The sequence below is a fragment of the Paramormyrops kingsleyae genome, chromosome 22, assembly GCF_048594095.1.
Source record: "Paramormyrops kingsleyae isolate MSU_618 chromosome 22, PKINGS_0.4, whole genome shotgun sequence".
In the NCBI taxonomy this organism is placed as follows: domain Eukaryota; kingdom Metazoa; phylum Chordata; class Actinopteri; order Osteoglossiformes; family Mormyridae; genus Paramormyrops; species Paramormyrops kingsleyae.
Genome location: NC_132818.1, coordinates 17,708,240 through 17,724,546, shown reverse-complemented (window position 1 = coordinate 17,724,546; position 16,307 = coordinate 17,708,240). Strand labels below are relative to the sequence as shown.

General features: G+C 51.1%; 1 protein-coding gene across 4 annotated transcripts in view; it reads left to right on the top strand.

The window, feature by feature from the left end:
* Positions 1–5: 5 nt before the first annotated feature.
* The window catches only part of LOC111852861 (serine/threonine-protein kinase LMTK1-like), a 31,176-nt gene continuing 14,874 nt past the window's right edge, over positions 6–16,307 (top strand). For 3 of the 4 annotated variants that reach the window (XM_023829193.2, XM_023829194.2, XM_023829191.2), the window contains exons 1-2: positions 6–746; positions 14,612–14,745. In XM_023829193.2, the coding sequence (XP_023684961.1) occupies positions 665–746; positions 14,612–14,745 (216 nt within the window). In that variant the 5' untranslated portion in view covers positions 6–664. The remainder of the gene's footprint in view (positions 747–14,611; positions 14,746–16,307) is intronic. The other variant, XM_023829192.2, reaches the window with a different exon arrangement.

The following is a 16,307-nucleotide window of genomic DNA, read 5'->3' as shown; positions in this document are numbered from 1 at the left end:
CGGTCCATTAGGAAGATGGCGCTCTCCCGGGCGACACGGCTCCCTCACTTACACCCGATCCAGCACCCAATGAGTGGCGAAACTGGCTTTTCGTAGCCCGAGCAAAAAATAAATAAAGGAAAGCAACAATAAGAACAGCAGGAATTCTTTTTTTTCTTCAAATGCATTTGTTTTGTTTTTAATGTTATTTGCTGGGCGGTGCGGGAAAACGCGTGCTCATCGGATCGAGGGGATGGAGAATCGCGAGCCTGGCCGAGCTTTGGTGCAGAGACAAGGGGGGAAAGGCATTTAAATAAACAGCATCACGTTGACACGGCGCTCTCCAGCATCGCTTGCTTTGCACCGACACTCGCTACGCTGCACCCAGCGGCTGGATGCTCGAATACGGCTAAAAGGGTGTCGTTTTGCCGATCAGTCAGCGTCTGTGGTCGGTGAGGCAAAAAAAAAAAAAAAACAGAAGGGGACGGAAATATATGCAGAGGTTTGTTTATTTTATGAATCGGAAATTTGGAGCGACGTTATTTGGGACACCGAGAGGGTTTGAGTAAAAAAAAATGCAACGTTTGAGATGCCTCGATTTTAATTCTATATTGGAGAGCAGCTGTTTATTCTGATTTCCCCCCAAGTACTGCATTGCAACATCCTGACTGTCACCAGGCGGAGGATGTCAGCGGCTGTCTTCATGATGGTCATGTCTGCATCTTTTTTCAACCCCAGTTTCGCCTTCAGTTCGCATTTCGACACAGGTGAGTCTGAAATTCCCTTACATCTCCCCCTTAAAGAAAAAGTGTGAGTGGAGCGCCGGCTGGACCCATCCCTAGTCCATCCTGGTCGCACGTTGAGATATTTCTCTGATGCTTGCGCTCCGGAGTCCAAAGATAATTTTTTTGGCTCTTGCGCTGAACCCCGTGTGAGCTGGAGCAGCGTGGCGGAGAGGCGGCCGAGAAGCCGCAGGAATGAGGGCACGATGCGCCCTTCCTCCGGGAGGCGCCGATCAAAGCCAAATCTTTGACATCTGCTTAAAAAAACATGACCTGAAAGACAGCGAATGACCCTTTTCTGCCTGTGCTCTGTGCATGTGTCTGTCTGTATTTTTGTATTTAGTTTTTCATAGGTACTCGAGAAGATACAGTATTATTATTATTATTACTGTTGTTGATGTTGTTGTTGTTGTATTAATTATTATTATTATTATTATTATTATTATTATTATTATTATTATAAAAGAGCATAAGCTACTCACGTCAATAAATGTATTTATTTTATTAACGTAAGTGCTTAAAAATTTCCGCGAACCTAAATAGAATAACTGTTTGCTGGGAGGGCAGAGTGCTTAATGTTTTATTCATATGATAATAGTATGTACAATATGTAGATAATCTTAGTACACGTGGTGTTATTTGGATGAACGAAATGCTCACGCTAATTCTAGTCAGAATCTTATTGCGTATTTGTGTCTACGTCACTGCACCCGCGACCTGATGTGTATCACAGCGTAGTGAATGGATGGTGATCTGATGGAGACGCCAGTGCTGGATGGACTGATAGGTGGAGTGGGTGGTTGAACAATGCAAGCAGGGCAAGCAGCCAGATAATCTGTGTTTCTCTGGCACCTAACAGTGGGGGTAAATTTAGGGGACGGGGTGGAAGCTTATTGGCTGGTGTTAACAGCCCCTCTTCAAGCAGACTGTTGGACTGTTGGCGCATAAATGCAGTCAGGGTAAGAACCCCCACCCCCTGTCCCAGGGTGAATACAAATAACATACTAAGAGGTGCACAATTACGGATGCCGTTGGTTGGTGATGTTTGGACACCATGAATTTTGAGAGCTGGAATGGAGACAGTGTGTGGCAGGAAGGCAGCTGTGCTTGGCAGGTGTGTCTGTTCACGTTCCTCCACTTATGCGTCTGGCTCCCCTCGCAACGTTGTCTTACCTCTGCCTGGTGTTTTACCTCTTAAATCGGTTTCCATGGATACAGGGGGGGGGGGTCCTCTTCCATCCCCCCAACCCCACCCCCAAATGCCAGGAAAAACAGAGCTCTCGTCCCAGTGGAAATCCAGTTTAGCATATTACCGATTGAAGGAAAACATGTTGATGTGCACTAAGAAAAATAATGTGCTCTTTTATTACATATAATTTGGTATTTCATAATCCTTAATAGGCAGTTGTTTTTTTTTTATTTATATGGTTGACACATCGCATAATCTATTGGTACACTTAAAATGTGCAGGTGTGGCAGTGCATGTGTCCCGCAGGACAAAGATTACAGAAAGCTGGGGATATGGTGGGAGTGTTGCCCCCCCTCCCTTCGCAGTAGGGGCAGTTGCTGAGTGGCTGTCACACAGGGTGTTGATGCTCCTGCATGTCTGCCCACCCGTCTGCCTGACGCATTAAATGCGCTGCTGCGTGTGGCTGTTTCGGTGCCTCTCTGCCTCGCTGCCTTTATCTCTTCGTCTTGCTGACCACAGTATCCTGTACGTATCCGGCGTTGCTCTGTCCGCACACTGGCCGGTCTGTCCGCTGTGGCTCCGCCTCCACCCCCCCGCCCCCCCCCCAGGTCCCGTCATTTTCTGTAACATCACGAGTTGAGTAGCTCCCCCCTCAATGGCTTCAGATTCTTTTGAATCACCACACGGCCTTTGAAGGACTTCGAGGCAGCCTCTTCCCCTAACGGGAAGGGCAAGGAGAAACTTGGTATCCTTAGGACGATGGCGGGGAGATGGTTTCGTAGTGTCAGATGTATAAGAAAAGCGTATGGAAACAAACGGGGGCTGATGCACTGCACCACGGTGTAGAAAACCTCTCCAGTCCGTTCTTCTGTTCCTTTATTGAGATGGCAGAACAGGGTGCTAGGTTGCAGTGATTTTTGGCACCAAAACATCTTGACTGGATGGTCACTGGTCGAACCCACTTGGACTATTCCAGCTACACCCCCTTCCTCTGTCCCCATGACTTTCATGCCTCTTAAGTGAATATATAGATGGAATCAGTCGCAGGCCACTGATTTGAACGGGGAATAACTGAATGGAGCATCAATGTTGCCAAGGCGATGGATGGGGTCGTTTTGAGGAGGATAACGACTGGGAATGTTCTGTTTCCGGCTTCTTGGCAAGGGACAAGGCCCGATGTAGGAGCTGGAACAGAGAATGACTTCTCACCATGTTATTTTGGGTATTTCACCCAGTGCAAGGTATTTGAGTGTATGTGTGTGAGAGAGCGTTTACAAAAATGATAAATAATCCAGATGGCATACAACTAGTTTGGATTTAGCTTTTTCATCGTTTGAGTAATCTCTTGACTCTTGTTGGCATGTTTTAGAAGTTGGGGGGGGGGGGGTGGCAGGGGAGGAGCTTTTGGTGGTTTGTTTGGTGCAGGGGTTTCTGGGAAGGTGATGACATCATCAAGGAGTGAGTTAGCCGGGACCCAGGGAACTTATTGTTTGCTGTCCCTCTAGAGGTTCCACAGGCATTTGCCGGGGTTAGCCTGAGAGCGGGATTGGCCGTTAACCCTGGTAAGGTTGTACGGAAGGTCACAGGAAGCAGTGGGCTCTTTCGTTGTTGCCTGCTTCCTTTCTGTACGCTGGGATCTTCTCCTCTTGTACGGGGAGAGTGACACGGTATGGAAGGTGTGGCTTTTAGCGTTGTATATCAAAAACAATGACGTATTGCTTGTCTGAATGCTTTCAGATTGCTTGTGGCTGGCGTGCAGCTCTCACTTCCTGGCTTATAATCGATTCCTGAGCTGAAGCAGACCGATGCTGAATGTGTCATTACTCTGTTCTTGCGTGTTGGTTGCCTGTTTGTGGGGGAGATACGTCAGCCAACCAGAGTTGAGCTCCGTAGATCTAATTTGCTTAGCCAATGTTTTTATCGAAAGTGACATACACCTGAGAAAACAGGGTTAGACGGGTCGTGGGGTTAAGGATCTTGCTCAAGGAATCAACGGTGAAATCAATCTGTCGATCTTGGGATTTGAACCAACTAACTTTTGATGACAAGCACAGCATGCTGAGCCACATGCTGTCCCTTATCCTTTTTGTGTGTTGCTGTCGATTACCGCACATGGACAAACTGTAGTGGTCACCGGGGGGGGTGCTTGGGGGGGTGGGTGGGGGCAATGTGTGGCGAGGAATCACCTATCGAAAACCCGCAACCGATGGCATCCATATACCTGGTTCAGTGTGGTGGCGTCTGTGGGGCTCTTAGCCATGTCGTACCCATGACCTCAGGGTTTGTGGTGGTTTGAATCCCTTGGCCGATGCTGTGGAACGAACTCGATTCCAAGATTGTATCTAAATCGCTGTATTTCTTACGCTGCATTAAATGCTTCTCTGGAAAAAAGCAGAGATGTGAAATGACAACATTAAATGCCTTCTTGGTTTTACTATCTGTACTAACTGAAATACATGCGCTTGGGCACCCGGATGAGGATGTGAGGCAGTGGAGGTGTATTGGGCTTATTGCTCTGGGTCAGGAGGTGAAGATGGGCTGGCGTTTGGAGACAGGGAGGGCGTGTTGGAGGGCATCAGAGAAGTCAGGGGAGAGAGGGGGTCCAGATTGGCATTTGTGCCGCTTTCTGGGGTGCATCTGCCTTCTGGATGCTGGAGGGGTTGGATCGCTCTTCCTCCCTGCAGATGCATCCGGCGCCGAAGGTGAAGGATAACTGGGTCACGGCGGCTTAGAGCTGGAACTGCGCATTATGGTCCGTGGGCTTCATAGAAGCGAATTCTGTGACCTAAAGCTCCGACGGAAACGGCTAATGTCGCGTACCTCCACTCTCTCTTTTCTCGGGAATCTGACATGCACCTCTTTACGCGTGCCCAAACTTTGAAGAATTGTGGGAATTATGTCTTTTTTTTTTGCCCAGGAATTTGCAAACAAGGTAAAAATGAAAAGATACTAAAATAACTAAACTCCGTGTTTTCGAACATAAGGTCGTCCTGCTGGGACCGGGCTTCTAATTTGGTAATTTCAGGTAGGTTATGCTATCAATCTCTTTCTTTATTTTGCTGTTTTGGGGGGTGGGAGGTGTCCCAGGTGTTGATTTGAGCAAACAAAAGATTTATTTAATCTGGGTGTTCGACAGTGGTGGGCCATAACCAATTTACTTCTCTTTTGTATCTAGCTTTATACATCCCTGCGTTTTTTAAGTGTTGAGTTGTACTAAGTGGGTCTTCTTTGTCGATTTCGTAATTTGGTTTTTTGAAGTTGGGGGAGCGACTATATTATCTTATACCCGAAATCCTGTATTGCCCTCTGAAGTGACGGTTAGGCATCACAGGACACAGTAGAAACCAAAAGAGACGACGTGGAGGAGACAGGAAGTGTGGGGCATTAAGCTAAAATAATGATCGACCATCAAAGTTGGGGTGGAGCTATCGGCTCTTATCGGCTATTTGAAGTTGCATTTTTGCGTTCGGCTCCATCCGGCGGTGAGGACCCCTTCTCGTTCCATTTCTGGAGAAGCGTTTAAAAAAATATGTGGACATCACAGTAGAGCACATTTACATAAATATGTCGTCTAAATGCATCATGTAACCTCCTATCTGGCCTCATATTATCTTTGGATTTAACATAGTTTTGAAGGTCTCCATTTTAAGCTATTGAGGGAATGGTTGTCTACTTGTAAATCACTGCACCCCTGACTATATTAAATGCCTGTATCATTTTAGGCCGTCTGTCATTTTGATTGTGAACATTTTCCAGCAAGCCTATGGCAGAACAAGAGGAACCTTCTTTTTTAACATGACTGTGGCTGGTGGGGATTGTATTGTATATTTACTGGGTCATTGCATTGTAGACGACAAACCCAAAAAGCAACAGAAAAGAACAAGATGATCGCCGACATGAACGTCTCCATCCAACAGATTTATGTGACCGTGACTGTAGAGATATTCAATGGCCTGAGATTCACAGTCAGCCTAAAAATTCTATGACCCCCAAACTCCTTTAAATATGAACAGTGAGGCCCAAAGCCCAGGAAAATCTAAGCCCAGGATACTGTTGGGACAGGAAGTCTTTACCCAACTAGACTTCATTAACGTTCATACTAATTTGCAAAGTATAGGAGGCTGTCCTGTACACTGCCTGCGTGATTTTCAGGGTGCGGGGTCACAGGGATTTGAGGCTGTCCTGAACACTGCCTGCGTGATTTTCAGGGTGCGGGGTCACAGGGATTTGAGGCTGTCCTGTACACTGCCTGCGTGATTTTCAGGGTGCGGGGTCACAGGGATTTGAGGCTGTCCTGAACACTGCATGCGTGATTTTCAGGGTGCGGGGTCACAGGGATTTGAGGCTGTCCTGAACACTGCATGCGTGATTTTCAGGGTGCGGGGTCACAGGGATTTGAAGCTGTCCTGAACACTGCCTGCGTGATTTTCAGGGTGCGGGGTCACAGGGATTTGAAGCTGTCCTGAACACTGCCTGCGTGATTTTCAGGGTGCGGGGTCACAGGGATTTGAGGCTGTTCTGAACACTGCCTGCGTGATTTTCAGGGTGCGGGGTCACAGGGATTTGAGGCTGTCCTGAACACTGCATGCGTGATTTTCAGGGTGCGGGGTCACAGGGATTTGAGGCTGTCCTGAACACTGCATGCGTGATTTTCAGGGTGCGGGGTCACAGGGATTTGAGGCTGTCCTGAACACTGCCTGCGTGATTTTCAGGGTGCGGGGTCACAGGGATTTGAAGCTGTCCTGAACACTGCCTGCGTGATTTTCAGGGTGCGGGGTCACAGGGATTTGAGGCTGTCCTGAACACTGCATGCGTGATTTTCAGGGTGCGGGGTCACAGGGATTTGAAGCTGTCCTGAACACTGCCTGCGTGATTTTCAGGGTGCGGGGTCACAGGGATTTGAAGCTGTCCTGAACACTGCCTGCGTGATTTTCAGGGTGCGGGGTCACAGGGATTTGAGGCTGTCCTGAACACTGCTTGGGTGATTTTCAGGGTGCGGGGTCACAGGGATTTGCGGCTGTCCTGAACACTACCTGGGTGATTTTTAGGGTGCGAGGTCACAGGGATTTGAGGCTGTCCTGTACAATGCTTGGGTGATTTTCAGGGTGCGGGGTCACAGGGATTTGAGGCTGTCCTGAACACTGCCTGCGTGATTTTCGGGGTGCGGGGTCACAGGGATTTGAGGCTGTCCTGAACACTGCTTGGGTGATTTTCAGGGTGCGGGGTCACAGGGATTTGAGGCTGTCCTGAACACTGCTTGGGTGATTTTCAGGGTGCGGGGTCACAGGGATTTGAGGCTGTCCTGTACACTGCCTGCGTGATTTTCAGGGTGCGGGGTCACAGGGATTTGAGGCTGTCCTGTACAATGCTTGGGTGATTTTCAGGGTGCGGGGTCACAGGGATTTGAGGCTGTCCTGAACACTGCTTGGGTGATTTTCAGGGTGCGGGGTCACAGGGATTTGCGGCTGTCCTGAACACTACCTGGGTGATTTTTAGGGTGCGAGGTCACAGGGATTTGAGGCTGTCCTGTACAATGCTTGGGTGATTTTCAGGGTGCGGGGTCACAGGGATTTGAGGCTGTCCTGAACACTGCCTGCGTGATTTTCGGGGTGCGGGGTCACAGGGATTTGAGGCTGTCCTGAACACTGCTTGGGTGATTTTCAGGGTGCGGGGTCACAGGGATTTGCGGCTGTCCTGAACACTACCTGGGTGATTTTTAGGGTGTGAGGTCACAGGGATTTGAGGCTGTCCTGTACAATGCTTGGGTGATTTTCAGGGTGCGGGGTCACAGGGATTTGAGGCTGTCCTGAACACTGCCTGCGTGATTTTCGGGGTGCGGGGTCACAGGGATTTGAGGCTGTCCTGAACACTGCCTGGGTGATTTTCAGGGTGTGGGGTCACAGGGATTTGAGGCTGTCCTGAACAGTGCCTGCGTGATTCTCTGGGTGTGAGGTCACAGGGATTTGTGGCTGTCCTGAACACTGCCTGGGTGATTTTGTGGGTGCGAGGTCACAGGGATTTGCGGCTGTCCTGAACACTGCCTGGGTGATTTTGTGGGTGCGAGGTGACAGGGATTTGCGGCTGAACACTGCCTGGGTGATTTTGTGGGTGTGAGGTCACAGGGATTTGCGGCTGTCCTGAACACTGCCTGGGTGATTTTGTGGGTGCGAGGTCACAGGGATTTGCGGCTGTCCTGAACACTGCCTGCGTGATTTTCAGGGTGCGCTGCCTTTCCTGGATGTTCAGCACCACGGACAGGTCTGAGGATGGAAGGCAATCGGGGGGGAGGGGCGTGGTAGTGTCACAGGCTGACGGTAACGTGCGCCGGTGCATCGCGGAATATAGGGGATGATGATGTAGGCAGAGGAGTGTGAGCCCCACTTCCTCTTAGTGTCGATATATGATATTTATTGGTGGGTTGTGTAGTCCCCCTGTCGTGGTGCTTACTGCTGTGACAGGCAGACAGTAATCCCAGCTATCACTCTCCCGGCTGGCTTAACGTAGCCTCTAACCGCATCTCCCCACGCTTTCCCCACAGCCAGGGGACCTGACCCTGTCTCGCTGCGGCGCCCTCCGGTGGGAGTTGGTTTGCAACAGCGCTGACTCATTGTAATAGGAGGCGTGAAACGGGGAATGAGGTCATTGCTGCTGTGGGCATTTCCTCCCATTCTGGCAGCAAGCGGTTTCTACGTTTCGACTTTTGGGCATTTCTTTTTTTAATGACAATACCATGCCGGTGCTTCATCCTGCTTTATGGGGACTCCCCCAGTGGTAGCATCTGTGAGATCAAGAGGGGCGGGGTTTGGAGGAAGACTTCCCATCATATTAGGAAACAGTGCTGACGTTCTTGGGCAGTTACCTTGTGTTGGAAGGCGCCCCCTGGTGTCAGAACTAGAGTATTCACTCATGCCATCTGGCAGCACAACGGCACCTGACAGTACACCGTGCAGCTTGTAGGTTATTGTGCAATGAAGAGGAAGCTATTTGGTGTGTAATATGGACGTTACAGATGAAAGACATCCTTTGTCGTGTTTCTGATGCGTGACGTTGGTTTGGCAGTGGAGCCAGCGGACATGCCTGTGGATTACCCACAAACCTACCCCACCCTCAGGGCAATGCCCGAGGGCCGGTAATCGTGGCTAGCATTCACGGTTGCCTTGGTGAGATCTGGAACGCAGAACACGATTCTGGAACGCAGAGGCTCAACATCAAGACACATAGTGTCTCCGCAGCCAGCCGTCGCCGAAACTTATAAACACAAGCTTCTCAGCTATTCTTTCATGTTACCGTGTTTTTTTTACAACATTTTCCTCTTCCATATTTCAATGTGAAAATGTCAAGTGGGTGGATGAGTAAAGAAATTCCGTCGTCCAGCGTTTGTGTTAAGAGCGTCTGTGTTTCGTACGTTACTGTAAATCATATGTTCTTTAAAAGAATCATTTTTGACTTGGGGGTGTGTTCTAGGTTCTCATTTGAGCACCCCTTGGACACTCTATAGTCCATGCCAGCCCCCACCCCCCACCTCAGGGTCAGTTTCTGCAGGGTGTCCTTCCATTAGGATATTAGGCCATGGACTGGGGCTGGCTTCCTCAGTTGTTCTCCTGGGGGGCCAGAATCCACCTCAGTTTGCGGATTTCCCTCCCCAAACACATTTTAATCGGCTAAGTTTAGTGGGTGTGTTTGAACAGGGAAATTTGCAAACTGTGTTGGATTCTGGCCTTCCTGGGGGGGGGGGTGTTCCACAATGCAGGATTTCTTTATTAGCTGGAAAACTTAAGCCAAATGTAAGGATCGTTCAACAGGAATGTCACTCATCTTTCTTCCTATTGCACAGTTTTCGTGTTTGGCTAAAGTTACCCAGCTAAATGGGAAATCCCGCTTTGTGGAATACCCCCCAGGACTGGAATGGGGGAACTCTGGAGCAGAGCATTGTTGGTTTCATCCTCAACTTAACCTGTAGCGTTACACAATCCTGGAAATGAACAATCCTATATTTGCACAAGTACAGGTACCTTGAAAAACTTGTCTTCGCTTACCCAATCTTGCTCTTCGTGAGACACATATGCTGGTGATAGCAAGCTTGGGGAGGGGGGGGGGGTCACGGCACAGGGTCAGCCAGCATGCAGCACCCCTTGAGCTGGGGGTTAAGAGCCTTATTTAAGGGTTATCAGACATTTGACCTATCCTCCAGGGCTCCGATCAGCGACCATCCAATCACAGACACTGAAGCTTAGGCTACTCAGCCACTCACTGCCCTAGAGATGCAGTCCTGGAGATGTACGTCCTACGCTGAAGGTTATTTAGGTTTGTTAAGCAGATGTTCAGGTCTGTTTAATTAAATCCTGTGACTGGGGACTGCGGGGGGGTCTATAGCTGACAGCAGAAGCTGACAAAATACCCGCAGAGTTAAAGTGTGTGTACAGAAGAGGGAGTGTGTTCACTGGGGGGGCGGGGGGAGCAGACATATCACAATAGGATGCTCTTTTTGCTCCTGATGTGCAGCTATACAGAGGAGGGGCCACAGGGGCACTTGCCCCCGCTGAAATCTGATTGGTCCCCAGGGTGCCCCCTACCCTGTCACTCACCAATCCAAAACATACCATTGGCTAACTATAAAGTTGACCCCCCCCCCCCCCGCATGAATTACAGTCCCTCATATGCACTTTCAAAAACAATCCAATAATTGCACCTGTGTGTAACGAAAATAAAAATGACATTATGGTCAGTTATGTAAAATATGATCCAGAAATGGTGGAACGGATTTCACTGACGCACCCTTCCAGCACTGACGCAGAGGAAAGCTCTTTTTTTGGATTTTGAGGGGTGGGGTTAGACTGTGGAATCTTGGCTTATCGCCATCCAGGTGTCTTGGGCGACAGGGAGGGGGCACATCAGCCAGGATCGGGTCACTGTGCCTGTGAGGGTTAGAGAACGACCGGCCGTCTGTGATTTTCATTGCCATCTCCAGTATAAACAGAGGCTGGTGTGTTGTGTGTTTTTTGTTTTGTTTTGATAATCGCAGCGATCACCAGGTTGTGAGGACCCCCATCCTCACCCCCCAGGACAAATATCTTCCAGGGTAAACTCCTAAGACAAGGACACAGAAGACCCAGGGGTACGTCTTCAGTCTTCATGCCCCTGCGATCAGCCTGGCACCTCCCCTTATACCCCCCCACCCCCCCGCTGCCGTAATCAGCCTGCCCTGCTGTACCCCCCCACCCCCCCGCCCCAGTCAGCTGGCTTCTGTAGTCTTGCCCTTCGATCAGCCAGATACCTGCCCCAATGCCCCCATAATCAAAAACCCGGCACCTGCCCCAATGCCCCCCCCCCCCCCCCACAGCAGCAAAGCCGTTCTGTACATGCTGAGCGGATCGTTATGCTCCTCCCCTTTCCTGTTCCCCCTCCATGCCGCACCCCCCTCCTAGCTCTTCCTTATTCCTCTGCCACCTCTCTCTCTCCCTCTTTGTCATTTCCTCTATTTTTCTGTCCCCCTCTCTTCATCTTCCTCTCTGTCTTCCACCTCTCTCTCTACCTCTTCATCTCTTCCTATCTTTTTCCCTCTCTTCAGCCTCTTTTGTCCTCCCTCTCTTCCTTCCTCTCGCACCTCTCTTCCTGTCTCTCACCTCTTCTCTCGTCCTCCCTCTCTTTCTCTCAGTCCCATCTCTCTCTCTTCCTTTTCGTCTCCCAACTCTCTTCCTCCTTCTTTCTCTTTCTTCCACCTCTCTCTTTTTATCCGTCTCTCACCTCTCTTTCTTCATCCCTCTCTTCCTCTCTCCAAACTCTCTCTTCCTCTGTCTATTCCTCGCATTCTTTCTCTCCCACTCCTTCCTCTCTTTTTTCCTTTCTTCCACCTCTCTCTTCCTCTCTCTTCCTTTCTCTCCCACCTTTCTCTTTCTCTTCCTCTCCTTCTCCCACTTTTCTCTCTTTCTCTTCCTCTCGTCTCCCACCGCTTTCTCGTCCTCTCTTTTCCTCTCTCTCCCACATATCTTCCTTTTTCTCTCTCTCCCAACTCTCTCTCTTCCTGTCTCCCACCTCTCATTCTCGTCCTCCCTCTCTTCCTCTCTGTCCCACCTCTCTTGTTCTTCCTTTTTGTCTCCCACCTCTCTCTCTTCCTCCTTCTTTCTCCCACGTCACTCTCTTCATCTGTCTCTCACCTCTCTTTCTCTCTCTCTTCATCCCTCTCTTCTTCACTCTCCAGACTCTCTCTTTCTCTACCTTTCTGCCTCTTCCTCCCATTTTATCTCTCCCACCTCTTCCTTATCCTCGCTCTCCCACCTCTCTCTCCGTCTCTTTTTGGTCTCTGACAAAGGGCTGCTGTCAGCACTGATTGCTCCCCCAGGACCTGCGGTGATGGGGGCCGGGAAGGTGGCAGCATTTCCATGCCTGTGCGTTTCATGGGGTAAAGAGTTTGCCTCCCACTGTCCCCGTTGTCCCCTGGAGCTCACGCTGATGGCACTTTAGCGTGTTAGTGACTGGGCCAGCCACAGAAACTTCAGGATTCTGCTGTCGGAATTCCAGGACGCCAGAAGGTGGCAGGAGAGAGTTGTGTGGTCATTTGGAGCCTGGTAGACATGCAATAGCTATCGGTATGGGGTGTCTCGAGGGTGACACCTAGTGGCCATCATGGTGCTTGACGCTGTCCTCTTAATCTGCTGTTTCCCTTTTGAATGTCTGACCGCAGTTCCGTAGTCGTGCTCTGGGTTTCCTCGAATCATGTAGAACATCAACCCGAAAGGCAGTTCTCCTGTGGGGTCCTGTGCTCCCCCCCAGCCCCGTCCCTGCCCCCTGCCCCCCCCAACATCGCTTCTGTGTCTGCCGCCAGCTCCATGCCAGCATTCCGTAACAGGAGTCCGATTCAGGGAGTCTGCCCCAGATTCTGCAGACTGAGCACTGCTTTGGTAACCACACGCGCTCACACTCCTTCACCTCCCTTCTGGCCAGGCTCTCTGTCCCTTTCTCCTCAGCAGCTGAGTCAAGTTAAACTCACTGTGTTACAAGAGCATGGACATGTATCAGAAGAGCAGTTGATGTGTAGAACATTAGGGATGGGGGGTGATACTTCAGGGCACCAGATAAATCATATAAGGAGAGAAAACAAGGGACTAGACCTGCGCTCCTGCTGGTTTACAGAAGTACAAGTTCTTGACAGCAGGGGGTGCCGTTGGACCAGGGGTTGCCTTCGTTTGCAGCACGATGAGGCGCTTCGTCGGAAAATAGGGGAGGGCGGAGCATATGGAGGGAGCAGCTGTCGTTATACCGGCAGAAAGCGTCGGAGGTTATGGGGACGAGAAGCGTGCGAGATAAACAGGGGACGCGCGGTGCTGCAGGCAGCCTGACATGAAAGGTCGGCTGGCGGAGCTGTTTCCATGGCAACTCCGAGGCTGGTGTCAGTGCAGCCCCGCCCCCAGAGACGTCTTGAAGGAAGCGTCGGTAGCGGATCCAAGGAGAAGACCGATGCAGCGTCGTCAATGAATATCCCCCCCCCCCTCGCCGTGGCCTATTTAAATTGTATAATTCTGTGATTTCTGAGCCAGCAAACTGCCAGGAAAGTGGGGGGCCTGGGGCGGGCGCCGTTTAAAATGTAATACCAGGTAAGTTTGTTAAAGAATGCGGTGATGACATTGTTTTGCGACCAGATTGCATTATGGGTCGGCAAGGACTCTGACACGCGATACATGCCCCTCCCCCACCCCGATCCATATCACAGAGCATTATACTGTGATAAAGCTGAACTGACAGCCGTTTAACTCATCTGCCCCCCCCCCCCCGCACCATGCCTCTGTGGTGACCAGCCAGCAGGACCCTCCATTTGTTAGGCCGTGGAGTCTCGTCCTGGGGGAGTTCCTGCACTTTTGGCTGCATTGTGCCGCCGTGGAGATGGGTGTGCAGTGCCTCTGTGGAGATGGGTGTGCAGTGCCTCTGTGGAGATGGGTGTGCAGTGCCTCTGTGGAGATGGGTGTGCAGTTCCTGCGTGGAGATGGGTGTGCAGTGCCTGCGTGGAGATGGGTGTGCAGTGCCTGCGTGGAGATGGGTGTGCAGTGCCTGCGTGGAGATGGGTGTGCAGTGCCTGCGTGGAGATGGGTGTGCAGTGCCTCTGTGGAGATGGGTGTGCAGTGCCTGTGTGGAGATGGGTGTGCAGTGCCTGCGTGGAGATGGGTGTGCAGTGCCTGTGTGGAGATGGGTGTGCAGTGCCTGCGTGGCGATGGGTGTGCAGTGCCTGTGTGGAGATGGGTGTGCAGTGCCTGTGTGGAGATGGGTGTGCAGTGCCTGCGTGGAGATGGGTGTGCAGTGCCTCTGTGGAGATGGGTGTGCAGTGCCTGCGTGGAGATGGGTGTGCAGTGCCTGTGTGGAGATGGGTGTGCAGTGCCTCTGTGGAGATGGGTGTGCAGTGCCTCTGTGGAGATGGGTGTGCAGTGCCTGCGTGGAGATGGGTGTGCAGTGCCTGTGTGGAGAGCTCGTTCTGAAAACTAACAGCCTGTCAAATCAGAGCATCTTCCGATAATTTATAGCAACACGGTCAGGAGCTCCCTCTGAGATTGCGTGCTACTTTATGGCAGGAGTCTGAGCGGTTACTCTTTGTAGTAAAACCCAGCCTGAGGTCTTCAGATCCGCTCTTCTCAGACCCTGACGCCAGTCGCTGTTCCTCTTCTCCCCTTTGCAGATGGTGCCCCCTTGAGCGAGCTCTCCTGGTCTTCCTCCTTGGCCGTGGTCGTTGTTTCCTTCTCTGGGCTCTTCACCTTCATCTTCCTCATGCTGGCCTGCCTGTGCTGCAAGAAGGGGGACATCGGCTTCAAGGTGAGCGGCCGCCTCGGTGTGTCCCCCCCCCCCCGGAGACACTCGGGGGAAGCCCTGGAGGGTTGGGCCCCCTGGAAGCACCACATGCCTCGGCGCTTTAAGGAGGTTAATTCCTGGAAGCAGGCTAACTGCTGTATTCCCCGGCCAATTGAAATGGCCGATAAGTAGGTCTGCCTTGCTGCGCTCCTGTAACACATCTTCTGATTGGTCGGTCACATGCAGCGAGTGTGTCGGCAAGAAACTAATGCACGGTGAAACATGCCAGTACCGGTGCTTCTCCCTTTCTGGCAGCTAGTTTGGATGAAAATGCCTTTGCTTTAAACAGACCGCGGATCGGGGTTTGCCGGGGGAGCCGGAATCGCTATTCAAGAGCTCTGTCACCCTCCCCCCCCCCTTAATGACTGAGATACATCGTGTAAAGATGAGTGGACATTATTCTTTGCGGATTTCATTTAAAGTGGTGGATCTACCCTTAAGATGAGGGTTTTCATCCAGAATTTGCTTCAGCATTTTATGGGAGGGATTGTCACAGATTACGAGACGCTGGGTTTTTAACAAGGGTGGGGCTCACGACACCCTGAGATCCACGCTGCGAGCCAGACGCCGTTCACTCCGTCGTGCGGGGAGATCGTCATTGCCGCTGGAGACTGCAGCTGGACTCACGAGCTCTGGAAGTCATGCCAAGGCGGTCCTCCCAGGGACACGCCCAGCAGGGAGCCCCAGCCGAGGCCGTGGAAACATGCCGTTCCTTGGCGTAGCTCGGCCCTTAGTCAGCAGGGCCAGCGTACCTTACATTTTGTCTCGTGTTTCATAAAGGAAGCGAAGAAATATCAGGCCTTTTGCTGTCCAGATGTTGGCCCAATAATTACCAGAACTGTTGAGATCTCAGCTCAAAGATACAACATATGCTCTTCATCTGGGAACTGAACCAGCAGCCTTAAGGTCACATTAACCACTACGCCCCCTACTGCCCTGGGAAGGACTCCAGCCTCCCGCAGCCTGAGCTCCCGTCTTGGTCTTACGTTTAAGTGTGGCTAGAAAACCTGATGAAAGATTCTCTCGATTGTTTGGTCATACTGGCAACTTATCGATGTATTTCTCTGAGAGAACGACATGCATGGTGAAGGCAGGATGAGATGGGGTAGGGCTGAGTCTGGGTGGCGATGGTCATCTCACTTAAATTAGTCCATAGCAGGGTTGCCCAATTCCAGTCCTGTGGGAACAGAATCCAACACAGTCTGCAGATTTCCCTGCTCAAACACGTTTTAATCTGCCCAAGTTTAGTGGGTGTGTTTGAAGAGGGAAATCTGCAGACTGTGTTGGATTCCGGCCCCGCAGGACTGGAATTGGGCAACCCTGCTGTACAGTGATGCTACCCACTGTAGCAGCCCAGGGATCCCCCGTGTACTAGACTAGGCTTGGAAGGTCGTCCTTCTGCTGGGTCCCAGGCAGGGAGTGGGGTAGGGCTTTCTCTGAGTGTGTGCAGATGTGTGTGTGTGTGTGTGTGTGTATGAGAGAACTCCACACATGCTCACGTGTTGTCCAGCCCCAGAGAGCAAAAG